This window comes from Falco cherrug, chromosome W, assembly GCF_023634085.1.
Source record: "Falco cherrug isolate bFalChe1 chromosome W, bFalChe1.pri, whole genome shotgun sequence".
NCBI classification, from domain to species: domain Eukaryota; kingdom Metazoa; phylum Chordata; class Aves; order Falconiformes; family Falconidae; genus Falco; species Falco cherrug.
The window spans coordinates 6,579,261-6,598,490 of record NC_073719.1 but is presented as its reverse complement, the minus strand read 5'-3'; the positions used below and the strand labels follow the sequence as shown (position 1 = coordinate 6,598,490).

General features: G+C 45.3%; 1 protein-coding gene and 1 long non-coding RNA gene across 2 annotated transcripts in view; both read left to right on the top strand.

The window, feature by feature from the left end:
* LOC129734483 (uncharacterized) overlaps nucleotides 1–18,500 on the top strand; it is a 78,043-nt gene extending 59,543 nt beyond the window's left edge. Inside the window, exons 2-3 of the long non-coding RNA XR_008730063.1 lie at nucleotides 12,359–17,022; nucleotides 17,715–18,500. This is a non-coding gene — a long non-coding RNA (uncharacterized LOC129734483). The remainder of the gene's footprint in view (nucleotides 1–12,358; nucleotides 17,023–17,714) is intronic.
* On the top strand, nucleotides 955–12,340 carry LOC129734477 (uncharacterized). The gene is made up of 2 exons (XM_055698036.1): nucleotides 955–967; nucleotides 10,507–12,340. Exon 2 carries the CDS (start codon nucleotides 11,479–11,481, stop codon nucleotides 12,112–12,114), a length of 636 nt encoding a protein of 211 aa, XP_055554011.1. The 5' UTR covers nucleotides 955–967; nucleotides 10,507–11,478; the 3' UTR covers nucleotides 12,115–12,340.
* Nucleotides 18,501–19,230: the final 730 nt, after the last annotated feature.

The following is a 19,230-nucleotide window of genomic DNA, read 5'->3' as shown; positions in this document are numbered from 1 at the left end:
ACAGGCTGTGGCTGTAACAAGATACAGCTGCTGGGAAAGCAGGTGCAGGGCCAAGAGAGATAGGGAGCAGAATGGGAATATAGGGAGTAGCAAACCGCAAGGCTGAAGCATAGTAACGCAAATAGCTACATAAGAATGCTTATTTTAGTCATGATAATTAGGGGTGTGAGAACAGCGCGCGCTTTGAGGCTAAGAACCAATTATATTTTTACTTTGGGAATATGCATGTGTATCGGTTCTGTATAAGTAGTGTTAGAAACTAATAAAGTTGAGCAAGATGCATAACTCATATTGAGCGACTTCTTGACTCCGGCAAACCGTTCTCCCCAAGAATTGGTGCCTGAACCACGGGAAAGCTGGAATAAGCTGGAAAAACTCTGCCTTTGCATTGCGGTGGTGGGCTTTGCGAATTGAGAGTCGCTAGAGAGGAGTTCGAGCAGGAAGGCGTCCGTAAGGAGTAAAGGCGTCTGAATCCGGCAGTGAGCTCCTGCACGGACCTGCACCGGTAAGACCGTTTTTCCCTCGATAATGGAAAGGGAGGCGGCACTCACACTGTTATGTGAAATTCTTGCTAAGCGAGAGGCTAGCATGAGCACAAAGAAGCTCCATGAGCTCTGTAGGTGGGTGGCTGAAAACGGACACTTAAAAGACCCGCAATTGCTGTTTAGTGTAACTGAGTGGTGAGAGGTCGGGGATTCCCTTTGCGATGCGATCCTTAGTGGCAGCAAGTCAGCCAAGGACTTGGGGACTGCCTGCCGGGATGTCATAAACCATTTACGATCCCTGGTTGCGGAGAAAAAAATGGCTATGGCTGCGTCAGACCTCCTCGGTCGGGAAACCAAGTCGGAGTCTACCTGATTTTTTGGTCTAGGCACTCCGTCTGCAAAAGGCATAATTGTGCCCATTAAAAACACTGTGACAGAGCTATTACACCCGACACCATCTCCGGAGGGTGCCGCCGCAACGGGTGCTCCGCGCCGCCCTGAAAGCTACCGAGAGCCACCCCCCCCCGTTAGATGAGGACAAGAGTACTACAGCGGGTCTGAGTGCGCCTCTGAATGAGAACGCGGAGTCTGATAAAGAAAATGAACCCACCCCACCTGCACATGCCCCGATCCCCCGTCCCCGAACCAAACCCTCCGACTAGACCCTACACTGTTTGCAGCAGCAATTGACTGAATGCCCTCTGTCTACTGCCGGTCGTGATGTTCAGATCCTGACCCAGGAAGGTGTTATCCTCCAACCTGCCGCTACCAAAAGTCGTTGGTCTGGGGTTGTAAGAGACGCTATATTGGAGGGTGAGTGGGAAGCTGCTTCTGCTGTTGCTTGTCTGGTGCAGACTACTGCTTTACCTGCTGGTTCAGCAGCCGCTGTGTGGAAACCTTTTGATTGGAAGTTTATACAGCAGCTGCGACAAGCCGTTACACAATATGGATTACAATCTAAACCGGTCAAACACTTGTTGAATTATTTGTTTGACTTGGAAATTATGACACCTGATGACTGTGCTTTGCTAGCTAGGTTGCTTCTTACACCGGCGCAGTATTTACTTTTTGAAAAGGAATGGGAATGACAAGTGCGTAAGACTTTGCTGCAGCCCAGGGCTCAGGGGCATCCCCTGTGCCATGTTAAGGAGGACATGCTATTAGGTCAGGACATTTATGCCGACCCTAAGGTACAATTAACGTTTTCTATGGAAATGCATAATGCCTCTGCCCTGACTGCAAGGCAAGCCCTGATGCTTGTTCCGTCAGACCGTAAGGCTCCTTCCTTTACGGCGGTAAAACAGGGAGCAACAGAGCCCTTTGATAGTTTTGTAAACCGGCTAGTGCAAGCCTTAGACCAAACCTACAATATGACAGAGGACCTTAAAGTACAAATGCTCCAGATGCTAACTTTTGAAAATGCTAATCCAAGGGCCAAGACGATTCTGTCCACCCTTCCCCGAATGGCCCCGGTGGAGGAAATGCTGGAGCAAATGGTAAACAGCGCATCTGTCCAGCAGGCCACCTTCGTCTCTAATGCTGTAAGTTCTGCTGTATCTGCAGCCATGCAAAACCATACCCAGGCGCTGGCTGCTGTTCTTAAACCTACAGTGCGACCGCGAACTACACAAAAGGTTTATACGGGACCTTGTTTTCTCTGTGGGGGGAGAGGTCATCAGCACCGTAACCGCTCAGCGTCTGTATGGTGTGATCATTGCCGGACTACTTCTCATGCTACTAAATTCTGTTGGTGTCCGGGAAACTACAAGCGCAGCGTGAATGGCGGCCGCGTGCAGACAAAAGTGGTCCCGCCACCGCAGACCCCGGTCTCCCAGCAACCCGGGGAAGCTTGGGAATCGACTTGGCAGCAGCAGTAGATGTCACTCTGTTTGACACAACACCGCAAAAGATTCCAACCACGACCTTTGGCCCTATACACTCCTCGTGTCACCGATTTGGAGCTCTCCTATTAGGCCGATCTTCGGCTGGACTAAAAGGTATCTTTGTAATTCCGGGGCTAATTGATGCTGATTATACGGGACAGATTGTTATTGTGGCTTACACATTGTATCCGCCTCTCCGCATACCACGCGGCAGTAAAATTGCTCAATTAGTTCCCATGAGAAATTTCACTAATAGCATATGTGCGCCACCTTGTGACTCTTTACCGAATCGTGGGAATACAACTTTGGATCTACAAACGAACTTGTATGTTTCACTATGTCAATGAACAACCACCCAGAAGCCAGAGTCACATTATGGAGAGGAAATGAAACTTGTACTTTTGTTGCACTTTTTGACACAGGAGCTGATGTTACTATCATCACCCGACATGTGTGGCCTAGACATTGGCCTACTAGACCGGCTACAGGAGTCAGCGGCATCGGAGGCGTCTCACTGCCACATACTAGCACAGAGACAATCATTATTCAAGTGGAAGACAAAACAGCATCAGCACATGTACTGATTTTACCTTTACCAGATGGCATCTCTGCCCTCGTCGGCCGCAAAATAATGACTCAGTTGGGAGTTGTGTTAACTACCCCTGGTACGGTTTTCTGGCAGCGGCCCCTGCGGGGCAGCCTCCCATCCTAAAACTCACCTGGATTACAGATGAGCCTGTCTGGGTGGAGCAGCGGCCGCTACAAAAAGAGAAGCTGCAGATAGCGCATGAGCTGGTACAAGAACAACTAAATGCTCACCATATTAAGTCATCAACTAGCCCTTGGAATACCCCCATCTTTGTTATACCAAAAAAGTCTGGAAAGTTTTGCTTACTTCATGATTTATGCAAGGTGAATGAACAAATGCAAGCCATGGGAGTGCTCCAGCCCGGATTACCAACTCCTACTATGATACCTAAAGACTGGGCCTTATTAATTGTAGACCTAAAGGACTGTTTCTTTACCATACCTTTACATCCCTCAGATACACCGCGCTTTGCCTTCACCTTGCCAGCAATTAACAAGGATTGGCCAGCTCAGCGTTATGAATGGGTGGTCCTTCCACAGGGAATGTGCAACAGTCCTATCATGTGTCAACTTTTCGTCGCTGCAGCATTACAACCCTTACGTCAACAGTGGCTGCATGCTCTCATTTTTCATTATATGGACGATATTTTAGTAGCTCAACCGCAACCCTTTACAGAACAAAACCTAAAACGACTTATGCAAACACTTGGGCGGGCAGGATTACAAGTGGCACCAGAAAAGATTCAAAAGCAATCTCCTTTCCGATACCTGAGATGGAAGATTAATGACAGCATCATAACGCCACAGAAAACCACCATTACCACTGACATTAAAACCCTTACTGATGCACAGATGCTGATGGGGGATTTACAATGGGTATGTCCCCTTCTGGGCATTACTAATGAAGATCTAGCTCCCCTACGGCCTCTTTTACAAGGTGCAGATGCAGCTAAGTCCATTCACCTCACTAATGAACAACAGAAATGTATACAGCATCTTGGGCACCTAGTATCAGCGCGATGGGCAGCTCGACGAGACGCTACCCTCCCCCTCCGACTACTAGTGGTTTCTTGCCCTGTCTCTGTTTTTGCTGTTATCATGCAGTGGCAAAAGAAAAAAGGGGGAGATGACCTCTTCCATGTCTTGGAATGGATATTCTTATCCCTTCAACCTAAGAAAACAGTTCAAACTCACATGGAAGCAATAGCCGAAGTCATTCAAAAAGGTTGTGATAGGATGATAGCTATTTCAGGGGAAGAACCATTTAGTATTCACCTGCCAATGAAGGGAGCAGACCTAGAATGGGCCTTGCGAAACTCTTTTGCTTTACAATTGGCACTCTTAGGATATTCTGGACAGATATCACGAGAACAGCTAAAGGGGAAAGATATTCACTTTTTGAGAACGTATTCATGGATGGAAATACCTAAGCATTCATCTGTTCCGCTTCGGGATGGTCTTACAGTGTTCATGGATGCAGGCAAGGCTACTCGAAGGGCTGCTGTGATCTGGAAGGAAAAGGAACTCTGGCAGCAACACGTTATTGTTGCCCACCCTAAAGATAATTTACAGACATTGGAGCTGCTTGCAGTTTGTTGGGCTATGGCAAACTGGCGCATGGTGGCATTGAACATTGTCACCGATTCACTATATGTGGCAGGAGTAGCTCAAAGGATAGAGGATTCACTTTTGAGAGAAGTAACCAACCCACGACTAAATGAGTTATTCCAGCAACTTCAAAGAGCTACAAAGCAGAGGTCTGCGCCATACTGTATCATTCATATCAGAAGCCACAAATGGCAGGAAGGCTTAGGAGAAGGTAATCACAGAGCAGATCAATTGGTTAGCCTGACACGAACTGCACCCATCAATCAATTTGAGGCCGCACGAATCTCCCATGCTCAGTTCCATCAAAATGCTAAGGGATTAAAAAGACATTTTTGGCTGACATATGCTGAGGCACAGGGTATTGTTAGGAGTTACCCACAGTGCAGCCACCATGGCCCTGAACTAGGGATGGGGGTCAATCCCCGAGGCCTGAGGGCATTAGAGATCTGGCAGATGGACGTCACTCATGTTCCTGAATTTGGCAGGTTGAAATATGTACACGTCACGGTAGACACCTATTCAAAATTTATTTGGGCAACTGTGCAACCTGGGGAAAGAGCCTTGTATGTGTGTAAACATCTAACAGCCTGTTTTGCCGTCATGGGAGTTCCAAAACAGATTAAGATGGATAATGGTCCTGCCTATGTCAGTCAAGTTCTGCGGAAATTTCTTATTACGTGGGGAGTACAGCATAAAACCGGAATATCTCATCCTCCCACGGGACAAGCCATTGTCGAAAGAACAAACAGGACGTTGAAGGACTATCTGCAGAAATTTGTGGACATTACAGATCCAAAGGAGCGTCTACACAGAACCTTGTTTGTTCTCAATCACTCGTGTGTGTTTGGGGTTGACTCAGAGCCCCCAGCTATCATTCATGCTACTTGTGTAAATACTGGAGCCCCAAGAACTGAATTATCTGGTTTTCATAGAAATCCGCAGTCAGGGGAATGGGAAGGTCCTGCCCCTGTTTTGTTTAATGGTCGAGGTTATATGTGTGTTTCCACCCCTGCAGGTCCAGTATGGGTACCCAGTAAATGGACACGTGCTGATACCAGTAATCATAGAACTGGTACCGGAAGCTCGCCAGCGGGAGCCACATCAGTGGCAACTAGCCACACAGCCTCTGGCGTTGGAGGCACCGCTGCTGTTACAGAAGAGGACAATCTCGGCCTCCCCGAGGGATGCATGTGACCAGCTACGGGCAGAACTAGAGAACAGAACTCTGTACTATTCCTTAAATGCCTGTGACTGTGGACAAAGGGAGTGTGGCTGGGTTCTATTACTTTGTGGCTTCTGTAAACTTGTATGGTGGGTCTCTGTATATACCTTGCGAACGGGTTTAGGGTGTTTACAGTGTAAATGGAAAGTTAGAGAGAGGAATCCTTTTTGGGAATTGCGAGAAGGGATTAGAGGAGACCACCGGTTTGCCCGAGATCTGTTTGCCCTGTTTGAAGCTACTGAAAACGCAACTCGAGCACAGTGGCAGTAGCGGGTTTGCAGATATTTGGACAGCCTCAGGCTACTACGCCAGACTAAAATTATAAGTAGGGAGTGTGGTAAAGGTATTCTTAGACCTCGACAATATGCTGTCCCTGCCGAAAAGTGGGGGAAGGCTCAGAATGAGCGGGCAAGGAGAGCTCACAGAAAGTAACGTTTCTGTAGGATTAAGCATGCTCAAATGGTGGATTCGGTTTATGGTCTTGAAGTTTTTACCCATTGGCCAAGGTATTTTTAACATCTTGCCTAGAACAAACATATGGGTGACATGGGCGAATATTACAGGGGTAACAGACTTTTGTTTAGGTTTGCAGCAAGCAGACAACCCCTTTAGAACTTGCTTAATTGGTATTCCCCTGCAGGAAAATGAAGTGGACTTTGATGGGTTTTGGAATGTTAAGACAGTGAATCTGACTTCCAATGAAAAGGGAACATGCCTGAGTCCGAATGGGAAATATGTTTGGCCTTCTATGCGTAATGCAGCGTGGCAGAAAATGGTTATTGAGAGTTTGAATCGACCATATCATTTGCCATTGCAGGAGTTAGACCTTTTAGGTAGCATTACGCCCGTTAAATACGTTAACGTGACTGCAACGGGAATGCCAGAATGCGAGGACACGGTACCACCACTTCAACCTGTAAATGGCACTGGAGTAATTTGGTTTGGTGAACCATGGTGATTGTGGCTTGCATGTCAAGATGAATGGGAGATTATAAAAGGTTTCAAAATCTAACCGGTTCACCTATTTGGGGTGAATTGAAAACTGGAGGCTTACATGTAAATGTATCAGGGGGCTATCAGTTGCCACCGGGAGTCTTTTTGATATGTGGATATAGAGCATGGCCAGGGATTCCTTTGAATCCTGTCGGTGGACCACGTTATTTAGGGCGATAGACTTTGTTTGCTCCACATATGAAAGACTTATTGAAAATGACTCCACAATTTCATAGATCACGGAGGGTACTGCGCACCTTTGATGAAACATGTAATGACCGAGTCGATCTGCAGTCTGTAACAGCAAATGTCCTAGCCTCCATATTTATGCCGGGAGCAATGACAGCATTAAATGCTAAAAATATACGAAGGTTAGTGTGTTGGGGAGTGAAACAATTTAATCTTACATCGCAGATTTTAAGTTCCTTATTGCTTGATGTAGATAGTGTTAGGATATTGTCTGTCTTTATTTCTACAGGTACTCCCATTACAGCAAAACAAGACATTAAGTGTCTCTCCACATGTAACGCCTTTTCACCGGTTTGTGCAGTGGCCCATATAAAATGAGAATAGGTGTCAATTGTGACATGCACATACTTAAGCTTCCCAAAGTCAGGTACATGTGTTACATCCATTTGCCAAACCTGAAGTGCCTTCAGACCTTTTGGGTTAGTGCCCACCCCTAAACCAGGTCCATGATGACTACATGGAGGACAGGAGCGAACAATACCCTTTGCAACTGCTATGGGTATTTGATACTGTAGATGTAAAGACTTTGCATTCCGATGAAACATCTCGTGGCTGTTACGAGCTTCTTCAAACTTATTTGTTGGAGGAGTTATTGCCAGACAGCTGACTGCTTCATCAGCTCTAGCATTACCTTCGCCCAACCCAATGGTCCACTGATGACTTCTAATATGCATAATACAAAATTCATGTTTTCTCTGTCGAAGAGTACTACGCAGTTGTATAAGCATTTCACCAAGATGTTGATTCTTTGTCTCTCTCAACAAGGCATCTTCAATGCACTGTACTACACCAACTACGTACAATGAGTCTGATACTATGTTTACAGGTGTATTGTTCCAGCTTCCCAATGCCCGACACACTGCTTTCAGTTCTAAGGTTTGAAGGTTGTCCCGTGGTTCACCAGTGATCACTTGTTTCTGCCACTGATTATTGGATTGCCAAACACATGCAGCCTTCTTCATCTTTCGTTCTGCATCTGTAAACACCGTTGGCCCTTCACCTGGTCTTTTTGAACATAACGGTCTTGCAATCCATCATCTTCCAGAGAGGTCCTTTTGGCCGGTTGTTGTGTACAACACCTGTATAACCCATCAAGGCTTCCTGTATGGCTGTTGAATGTCTCAGGAGCCACTCAGAATCATCACCACGGACTGGAATACTGATATCTGCCGGTTCAGTCCCATCATTTTCAACAATCCTGTCTCTTCCTTTTCTCACCAAGGGCGCTACTGCTTTAGGGCGACTTAAAATACGATGTCTGGGTTGCAATGGCAAAAACCACCACCCTAAAACGATCGCTGTATTTTCCCCCTTTTTCTTTTGCCATTGTAAAATAAGGGCAAAAGGTGAAGTGGCAACATTACAATCCAAAAAAGATAATGGATGGTTCGCCATTCAGTGACTGTGGTGACACAAGTAGAGGCAGACTGAAAAAAACCACTATGTCTGTGTGTCTGGGTTCGAACAAAGTGGCCTTTATTGTTTATATAAACTATTTATATATCTTAGACAGTACAGGTGTTAGACCCTGATAGGTTTTTGTGTCCTTCTTCTTGCTTGCTATTTGCTGTTGCTGTAGATGCCCGTATGCTGCAGTTCCAAGTTTCGATTCTTCACATCCTGTTTACATACCTGACAATTTGTGGCTGTCTTAAAGGTACACGGCTAAATCTTTGAAGTCAACTAACTTGTCTGCAGACTCGCTGCAGACCCCAACAATTCCCCCTTTTTGTTTTTTGAACAGCTAGTACCAGATTTGTCATGTTCTGCAGGGCCCTTGCAAACATGATGTCAACCAAGGCAATAGGAAGCAAACAGCACTGCCAATTGAGTGAATGGATGCCAAAAAGGCTGACATTTTCTCAGATTTTGGCAACGTTGCTGCAATGGGGCACCTAAAATCCATGCAGCTCATGCCATCAAAATCCTCAGAGCCATATTCTTGAGCCAACAACAAAAAGCCAATAGTTGCTCTGTTTTGTATGTAATGCTTGCAAATTTGACTCACATTCATAACTGCCTAACAAACAAGGTGATTTAACTTTTTAATGCTTTCCCTGCTGTTACTTCGAATAAGAGAAGAACCACTGAAGTATGTTCCCATCAGTTCCATAAATCAACTACATCATTACATGCTTCATCCAGAGTTATATTGCATTTAAACGCATTATGTTTATCAACATGTTCATGTGTTGATTTATGCAGGTGTCATGGTCCCATCATAGCCTCCTACTACATTAGCATCTACATAAAGACAAATATCGACATTCAAAGTGCAAACAACATCAACTTCTTTTGGGTTAACATACAGAGGTAATCAATTATCCCAAATATCAAGACTTTCAGTAAGATTCTTCATTCCCTGCATACATTCGCTTTTTTGCAACAATGTCTGCAAGTCACTTTCAAGGAAGGGCACACCGAACAATGGCTCATTCAATAAGGAGGCCACACATAGCCTTGAGCTATTCTTGAATCCTGAGACCAAGTAATTATGTTGTGCCAACAGGCTGTGGCTGTAACAAGATACAGCTGCTGGGAAAGCAGGTGCAAGGCCAAGAGAGACAGGGAGCGGAATGGGAATATAGGGAGTAGCAAACCGCAAGGCTGAAGTATAGTACCGCAAATAGCTACATGGATAGAATGCTTATTTTAGTCATGATAATTAGGGGTGTGAGAACAGCGCGCGCTTAGAGGCTAATAACCAATTATATTTTTGCTTTGGGAATATGCATGTGTATCAATTCTATATAAGTAGTGTTAGAAACTAATAAAGTTGAGCAATATGCATAACTCATATTGAGCGACTTCTTGACTCCGGTGAACCGTTCTCCCCAAGAATTGGTGCCTGAACCACGGGAAAGCTGGAATAAGCTGGAAAAACTCTGCCTTTGCATTGCGGTGGTGGGCTTTGCGAATTGAGAGTCGCTAGAGAGGAGTTCGAGCAGGAAGGCGTCCGTAAGGAGTAAAGGCGTCTGAATCCGGCAGTGAGCTCCTGCACGGACCTGCACCGGTAAGACCATTTTTCCCTCGATAATGGAAAGGGAGGCGGCACTCACGCTATTATCTGAAATTCTTGCTAAGCGAGAGGCTAGTGTGAGCACAAAGAAGCTCCATGAGCTATGTAGGTGGGCGAAGGAAAAAGGACACTTAAAAGACCCGCAACTGATGTTTAGTGTGACTGAGTGGCGAGAGATCTGGGATTCCCTTTGTGATGTGATTCTTAGCAGCAACAAGTCGGCCAAGGACTTGAGGACAACCCGTCGGGATGTCATAAACCATTTACGATCCCTGGTTGCGGAGAAAAAAATGGCTATGGCTGCTTCAGACCTCCTCGGTCGGGAAACCGAGTCGATGGAGTCTACCCGATTATTTGGTCAAGGCGTTCCATCTGCGAAAGGCATAATTGTGCCTATTAAAAAATCTGCGACAGGGCTATTACACCCGACACCGACACCGGAGGGTGTCGCCGCAACAGGTGCTCCACGCTGACCTGAAAGCTACCGAGAGCCGCCCCCCCTGCTAGATGAGGACGAGGGTACTAGAGCGGGTACAAAGAGCGCGCCTCTGAATAAGAGTGCAGAGTCCGATAAAGAAAATGAACCCACCCCAGCTGCTGCTGCCCCGATACCCCATGCCCGAACAAAACCCTCCAACCGAACCCTAAACCGCTTGCAGCAGCAATTGAATGAATGCCATCTGCCTACTGGTGGTCGTGATGTTCAGATCCTGACCCAGGAAGGTGTTATCCTCCAGCCTGCCACTCCCCAGAGTCGTTGGTCTGGGGTTATACGAGACGCTTTATTGGAGGGAGAGTGGAAGGCTGCTTCTTCTGTTGCATGTCCGGTGCAGACCACCACATTACCAGATGGTTCAGCAGCCGCAGCGTGGAAACCTTTTGATTGGAAGTTTATGCAGCAGCTGCGACAAACTGTTATACAATATGGTTTGAAACCTGGTAAAGCGAGTTAAAATAAACCTGCCTACTACTTCAGTACCTGTAATTCCTCCAGTTAGCTCAACTACCCCACCGATGCTGAACTCGAGAAAAGATCCAGTTCTACAGCGTTGGTGTGGTGTTATTCGTGATGCTGTTTTGGAGGGTGATTGGCAGGTGACCAGATCATTAGCTTGTCCAGTACTGATTAATAATCTTGATGCACATAACTGGGACATGATTTATGGACGGTTAATGATCAGATTTTAGTGATGGGAGTGTTGCAAACTGCTCTTCCACCTTTTATGATGATCCCTCAGATTTGGCAAAATTGTTGTGATAGACATGAAAGACTGTTTTGTTTTGTTTTTTTTTCACGATTCCCTTACACCCTGATGACACACAAAGAGACTCACTAACGATGATTTGCAACCGTTCTGATCCTGGTTGCATGGCACCGAAGCCAACAGTCCTCAAACTTGTTCACCAGAACAGCGGGCTGCCCTGGAAGTTATGTCCCGCAAGAATCAGGCTGTCTGGTGTGGTCGCCGAATGGCGAATCATCCGTTATCTTTTTTGGTTTGTAATGTTGCCACTTCACCTTTTGCCCTTATTTTGCAATGGCAAAAGAAAAAGGGGGAAAATACAGCGATCGTTTTAGGGTGGTGGTTTTTGCCATTGCAACCCAGACATCGTATTTTAAGTCGCCCTAAAGCAGTAGCGCCCTTGGTGAGAAAAGGAAGAGACAGGATTGTTGAAAATGATGGGACTGAACCGGCAGATATCAGTATTCCAGTCCGTGGTGATGATTCTGAGTGGCTCCTGAGACATTCAACAGCCATACAGGAAGCCTTGATGGGTTATACAGGTGTTGTACACAACAACCGGCCAAAAGGACCTCTCTGGAAGATGTTGGAACATTACCAGTGGATTGCGAGACCGTTATGTTCGAAAAGACCAGGTGAAGGGCCAACGGTGTTTACAGATGAAGGACGAAAGATGAAGAAGGCTGCATGTGTTTGGCAATCCAATAATCAGTGGCAGAAACAAGTGATCACCGGTGAACCACGGGACAACCTTCAAACCTTAGAACTGAAAGCAGTTGTTGAAGGTGCAAACTGTACCCTGAAGGATTATCTTCAGAGATAGAAAGTATCACAGGACATAGCTGTAACTAAACGGTTGACTAAGGTATTGTTTACCTTAAACTATCTCTCCCTTACGGAGGATAGAGAGGGACCACCTGTTGTTATACATCACCAAACAGCGCGAGGGAACCAAACAACTACAGTTCCTGGTTTGAATGTTCTGTATAAAAATATGGCTTCAGGTGTATGGGAAGGACCTAATCCGCTGTTATATATCGGTAGAGGTTATTTTTGTATCTCCAAAGATAAAGGACCTATATGGATCCCTAGCAAGTTTGTGCGACCTGTATGTCAAGATCAGAAGACGGAAGAGAAGACTCAGAGCGTGCAGACGGAATAAACTGTCTATGTTGCAAGGGATGTAACCCGTGGGTATTGTGCCAATGTATGCTATGTGGGGTAAAATGGTTCTGTAAGCCAAAGCTGAAATGTCAATGGTGTAAAGAGTGTATGTGTTTGATTGGTAACTGGGCATGAAGCAAGAGAAAGCATACAACTAGTGTAATACCATGCTGATTGGAGACAGCATACATCTTCAGAATCTGTGAAAGCACCGATTTGTGGGGTGGAATGTGAAAAAAAAAAAAAAAAAAAGAAGTGGAAATTGTAGGACTAAACATGTTTAAGTGGTGGACTTGGTTTACGGTCTTGATGAATTTTTTTTTACCCATTGGCCAAGGTATTTTTAACATCTTGCCTAGGACAAACATATGGGTGACATGGGAGAATATTACAGGGGTAAGAGACTTTTGTTTGAGTCTGCAAGAAGCAGACAAACACTTTAGAACTTGTTTAATTGGTATTCCCCTGCAAGAGAATGAAACAAATTTTGATGGTTTTTGGAATGTTAAAACAGTGAATCTGACTTCCAATCAGAATGGTATATGTATGAGTTCAAATGGGCAATTTGTTTGGCCTTCTATGCGTAATGCAGCGTGGCAGAAGACGGTTATTGAGAATTTAAATCAGCCACATCATTTACCATTGCAGGTGTTAGACCTATTGGGTAGCGTTGTACCTGTTGAATATGTTAATGTTACTGCAACTGGTATGGCAGACTGTACCCACATGTCATCACGACTTCAACCCGTGAATGGCACTGGATTAATTTGGTTTGGTGACCCATGGCAGTTATGGCTAACACATCAAGGTGAATGGGGGTTTTATACAAGGTTTCAAAATCTAACCGGTTCACCTATTTGGGGTGAATTGAAAACTGGAGGCCTACATGTAAATGTATCAGGGGTCTATCAATTGCCACCGGGAGTCATTTTGATATGTGGATATAGAGCATGGCCAGGGATTCCTTTGAATCCCGTCGGTGACCATGTTATTTAAGGCGTTTAACTTTCTTTGCTCCACATATGAAAGACTTAATGAAAATAACTCCACAATTTCATAGATCACGGAGGGCACTGCGCACCTTTGATGAAACATGTAATGACCGAGTCGATCTGCAGTCTGTAACAGCAAATGTCCTAGCCTCCATATTTATGCCGGGAGCAATGACAGCATTAAATGCTAAAAATATACGAAGGTTAGTGTGTTGGGGAGTGAAACAATTTAATCTTACATCGCAGATTTTAAGTTCCTTATTGCTTGATGTAGATAGTGTTAGGCATGCTACATTACAAAATAGAGCTGCAATAGATTTTTTGTTATTAGCACATGGACACGGTTGTGAGGATTTTGAAGGGATGTGTTGTGTGAACCTTTCCGATCATTCCATATCTATCCACAAGAAGTTGTCACAACTGCAGGGAAACATGAAGCATATTCTTGTTGATGATAATCCCTTCAATGAATGGTTGAGAGGATTGGGGATAACAGGTTGGTTAAAGACGCTATTGATTGAAGGAATATGCTTTGTTATAATCATTATTGTAATGCTTGTAGTTTTTAGCTCTGCTTTTTCTTGTTTAAAGAGAGTAGTTTTTAACATAACCAATCAGGCCTGGCTTGTGCAAAAGAAAAAAGGGTGAATTGTAGAGGAATGGCTGCAGAAGCGTGGCCTTAGAATCTCTGAAGATCTGCACAATCCAGGCCTGGTATTAGAATAGGCCTGTAATCAGAATTGTACTGAAGTTGCTGTGCTGAAGTTAACAAGAAAGGTAGCCTTGAGCTATTCTTGAATCCTGAGACCAAGTAATTATGTTGTGCCAACAGGCTGTGGCTGTAACAAGTTACAGCTGCTGGGAAAGCAGGTGCAGGGCCAAGAGAGATAGGGAGCGGAATGGGAATATAGGGAGTAACAAACTACAAGGCTGAAGCACAGCAACACAATTAGCTACATGGATAGAATGCTTATTTTAGTCATGATAATTAGGGGCGTGAGAACCGCGCGCATTTAGAGACTACTAACCAATTATATTTCTGCTTTACGAATATGCATGTGTATCGGTTCTGTATAAGTAGTGTTAGAAACTAATAAAGTTGAGCAAGATGCATAACTCGTATTGAGCATCTTCTTGACTCCGGTGAACCCTTCTTCCAACACAAAAACCTATCAGGGTCTGACACATGTACTGTCTAAGATATATAAATAATTTGTATAAACAATAAAGGCCATTTTGTCCGAACCCAGCCACGCAGACATAGTGTTTTTCAGTCCACCTCAACTTGCATCACCACACAAAAGTGACTAGAAAATATTAAACCAATCACTAGAAATACAAGTCTAATCCATTTCTTCACTGTATTATCAAATGGTAGAATAAATTGCCGCTGTTGAGTGTGAATTATGCCACAGTAATTAAAATGCAATTTTTCTTGTGATATAAGTAGGATATATGCAAGGTTAGAAATTCTGATGCTTAGGGACATGGTTTAGTGGTGGACATGGTAGTGTTAGGTTAACGGTTGGACTCAATGATTTTAAGGGTCTTTTCCAACCTAAATGATTCTATGATTCTATATACTGGTGCATGGGGCTGTTCCTCCCTAGGTGCAGGACCTTACACTTGCATTGGTTGAACTTCATTAGATTCCTCTCCGCCCAACTCTCTAGCGTGTCCAGGTCTTACTGAATGGCAGCACAGCCTTCTGGTGAATCAGCCACTCCTCACAATTTTATGTAATATGCATAGTTCTTGAGGGGACATTCTGCCCCATCCTCCAGATTATTAATGAAGATGTTGAACTGGACTGGACCCAGTAATGACCCCAGGCATACACTGCTAGTTGTATACACTGGCCTCCAACTAGACTTTGTTCCACTGATTACCACCCTCTGGGCCCAACTATTCAACCACTTTTTGGTCCATCTCACTGTCTGCTCATCCAGCCCATACAACAACAGCTTCTCCATGAGGATCTTATGGGAGAAGAAGGCCTTACTGAAGTCAAGGTAGACAATATCTATTGCTCTCCACTCTTCTACCAGGCCAGTCATCATAGAAGGTTATCATATTGGTTAAACATGACTTCCCTTTGGATAATCCATGCTGAGTATTCATGATGACTTTATTCACCTTTATGTACCTAGAGATGGTTCCCAGGATTATCTGCTCTGTTACCTTCCCAGGGACTGAGGTGAGGCTGACCAGCCTGCAGTTTCCTGGGTCGTCCTTCTTGCCCTTCTTGAAGGTAGGAGGGACACTTTCTTTCCTCCAGTCCTCAGGTACCTCTCTGAATCACCTTGATCATTCAAAGTTTCTGGACACTGGCCTTGCAATTACTTTGGCCAGCTCCCTCAGCACTTGTGGGTGCATCCCATCAGGGCCCATGGACTTATGTATGTCCAGTTTGCTTAAGTATTCTCTGACCTTATCTTCTTCCACCAAGAATACATCTTCCTTGCTCCAGCCTTTCCCCCTGGTCTCTGGGGCCTGAGATTCCTGAAGGTCTGTTTTGCTTGTAAAGACAGACAAAGGTGGCATTCAGTATCTCAGCCTTTTTCATGTCCTGTGTCATCATGTCCCCTGCCTCATTCAGCAGCAGGCCCACATTTTCCCTAGTCACCTATGTACTTACTGAAGCCCTTCTTATTGCCTTTGACATCCCTGGCCAGATTCAATTCCATTTGAGACTTAGCTCTTCCCCTTCTCTGACAGATGGACCCCATAAGCCACCAGTAGAGCAGGTTTCTCAAAGCAAGTCCCATGATCTAAGTAGCTGAACCCCTGGCTGTGGCACCAGTCCTGTAACCGTTTGTCGATTCACCAGATTCAACTGGCCCTTTCAAACTCCTTCCCTTTCACCAGGAGGACTGATGAAAAAACTACCTGTGATCCAGAGTCCCTTACTGCCACTCCCAGGGCTCTGTAATTCTTCTTGATACTACTCAGACTGCTCCTGGCAGTGAAACAACAGCAGCAGATAATAGTCAAGCTGTACAAGGCTTGGTAGTCTCTTGGTGACATCCCTGATACAAACCTCTGGTAAGCAGCAAACCTCTCTAGAGAGTGCATCAGGTTGGCAAATGGGTGCCTCCGTACCTCTCAGAAGAGACGCCTACTACTATCACCCATCGCCTTTTCCTAGTTGCACTGGTTGTTATACGCAGAGCAGACTGGGGCTGCCTTACTCAGCTCCAGCATCTCTCCTGATGTGATGGGTCTTTCCTCTTCAGCCTGCAGAGCGGCAAAGTGATTCTGCAAGGACACCTCAGGCTTTGGGGAAAGTCTTCTCCTCCTGTAGGTCCTTGCCATTGCAAGTTACCATTCTTCTGCATTATTGCCCCACCTCCCTTCTGTGTGTGCCAGTTGGGGAGTTTTTGGATGTTTGGCTGTGGATCCACTGCAGACTGTGCTTGGAACCAGCTATCTAACTCCTTCTCAGCCTCCCTGATGTTATGCAGCTTTCTCACTGCTTCCTGCAGCTGAGCCATCTGCTGCAGGAGGTTCTCCACCTGGGCACAGCTTTTACAGGCAGGTCTGCTGCCTGTCCCTGCCCCAGGAGAAAGGTGGAGGTGTTATCGATTTGTTAATAAGTTCAGATTGATTGACTTTATTTGATTGATTAATTGATTTTATAAAATCATTTTATAAAATTGAAAAATAGAAGGATAAGAAATATTTTTAATGAAACTTATAGTTGCACAGTAAAAGCTGCTATGAGATCTTCTGTACGTCTTGTACCAAGGCTAGAAGAAGGGCCTGGAACTATTGTAATAACTCTAGGGTTGAAAGGTTCCTTTGTATTTAACCAGTCTTCTGTACGCAGAGGTGTATTGAAATGTCAGAATATGAGATTAATGGGAACTGGGGAGAGTCGACTGGAACAGCTTGTAGGTGCCTGCCAAGAAACCGTGAACTTTAGTAAAAGGTAGTTCCGGCAGGGGGAGATCGCGACCACCGACTCATACACCACCTACCCAAATCGTACCCTAGACCCATTTCTAGACCTTTCTAAGCTTTACTGCGCAGAATCGGATATAGGAGGAGAGTATGTAAATGATTTACGGGAAATGTTATGATTATGCATGAATAATTAATGAATATGTATGAATAAGTTTTATATATGGAATCTGATTTTGGGACCTGGTGTGCGTTGATCGTGAGAGGACTCGCTCATGCACCTGGCTGTCAATAAAGAAGTGTCTGCTTATCTACATCACATTGGTGTTGATAAGTTCTTCATTCCGAGATTTCGGTAACAGAGGCACTTCCTGCAGTCTGAAGTCTGTGCTGCAGCCTCTCCCTTCAGCAGCTCCATCTGGGTGGAGGCATCAGCCACCGCTGGGATAGATGGTGCAGACCTCGCAGCTGGAGCTGCAGCCTTGGCTCTCAGACGAGTGCCTACCATTCTGCCTTGAGGGTGAGGTAGAATGAGTGCCCTTGACCTGTGCAGATGGTCACAGAATGGTGCCTGGTTACTGGGTTATGTGTACTTCAAGACTTTCCACTCGGCCAGTGGAATGTCTCTCCTTCAAAGAGGGGGCCTCCCATGCAAACTGCCATGCCACGCCCTGTTTGGCCACTCTGCGGTGCTCCTAGTCGCTAGCACTCCCTAGGGCTGCCTTTTGTGGGAGTGGCCACCGTTACTCCTGGCCACGCCCATGCTTTGTCAACCACTCTTGTGAGAGCTGCTGGCTCCTGGCAGGTCTCTATGCTCCCCTGGGGGTTTCCCCGGCTCAGGAAACACCCCTGTATGCCACGACCTCCTGCTCCACTGCGGAATGCACCTGCACCAGAGCTGATCACTTTGGCGAGTGTTAATGCTTACATTCAGAGACACACACACACAGATATACCAGTAATTTCCATCTTAAAAATAAATTCTGCAGCAAATTTCAAGGCCTTGCTCTTCAATGGAATTTGATACTAGCTTTTCCATTTTTATTTGCTGACATCTGCTGGTAGTCTCTACAGGGAATGATAGTCTCTGCCAAAGTTGTTAATTGGCTCAGCTTTGGCCAGTGGCAGGTCCATCTTAGAGCTGGTTGGAACTGGCTCTGTCTGACTGCGACGAGCGAGGGGAAGCACGCAGCCGACTCAATATGAGTGATAAAGCAAGCTTCGATTTATTACGGCGCGTTTATGTCTTATAAACAGTTCCAGTTAATTATGCCTACTAGTCATCTGCTGATTGGCTAAGCTCTAAAGGGTTACATTTTCATACGTCCTCCTACTTGCGGTTTCTGCGGATAGCTAGCTACATATTTTTTTTTTCCTCTCCTGTCTACGTAAATTCCTCAAAGTTATTTACAACATTAGGCACAAGGTCAGTGTTTTTCTCAGCTTCCTTCTCAGCATGCCTCAGCATAGCTGCAAGGCCTGCTTCAGCTAACTTACGCTAACTTTGTTTCACAAAGATCTTTAAGGGAGTCATGGCCATGATCACACAGCCATTCTGCAACATTTCCCCCTTTTTCTCTTTGCGCAAGAAAACCTTGTGCAGTTACACGCTCGAGTAATTTTTGAATACAAGAGAGAGCACAGCTTAAACATACGAGTGCAATGATAACAATTATTACTATAAGCAACACACTTTACAACAGCCCTTTCAAACTACCAGAAGACCGCCCTAATAATAGAGCACCATAGCTTTGTCCATTAATTATCAGAGGTCCTCGGACACGAGTTGTGATTTTTTGTGGTCGGTTGTCAATTAATGTTGTATCTACTGCTGTTGCCAGGTCCAGGCCGAGGCTCCTTTGGGTGGCGGGTTGTAACAC

What these genes read in the sequence shown, in the direction of transcription:
- LOC129734477 (XM_055698036.1), top strand. Translation starts at nt 11,479, where the DNA reads ATGTCCCGCAAGAATCAGGCTGTCTGGTGTGGTCGCCGAATGGCGAAT.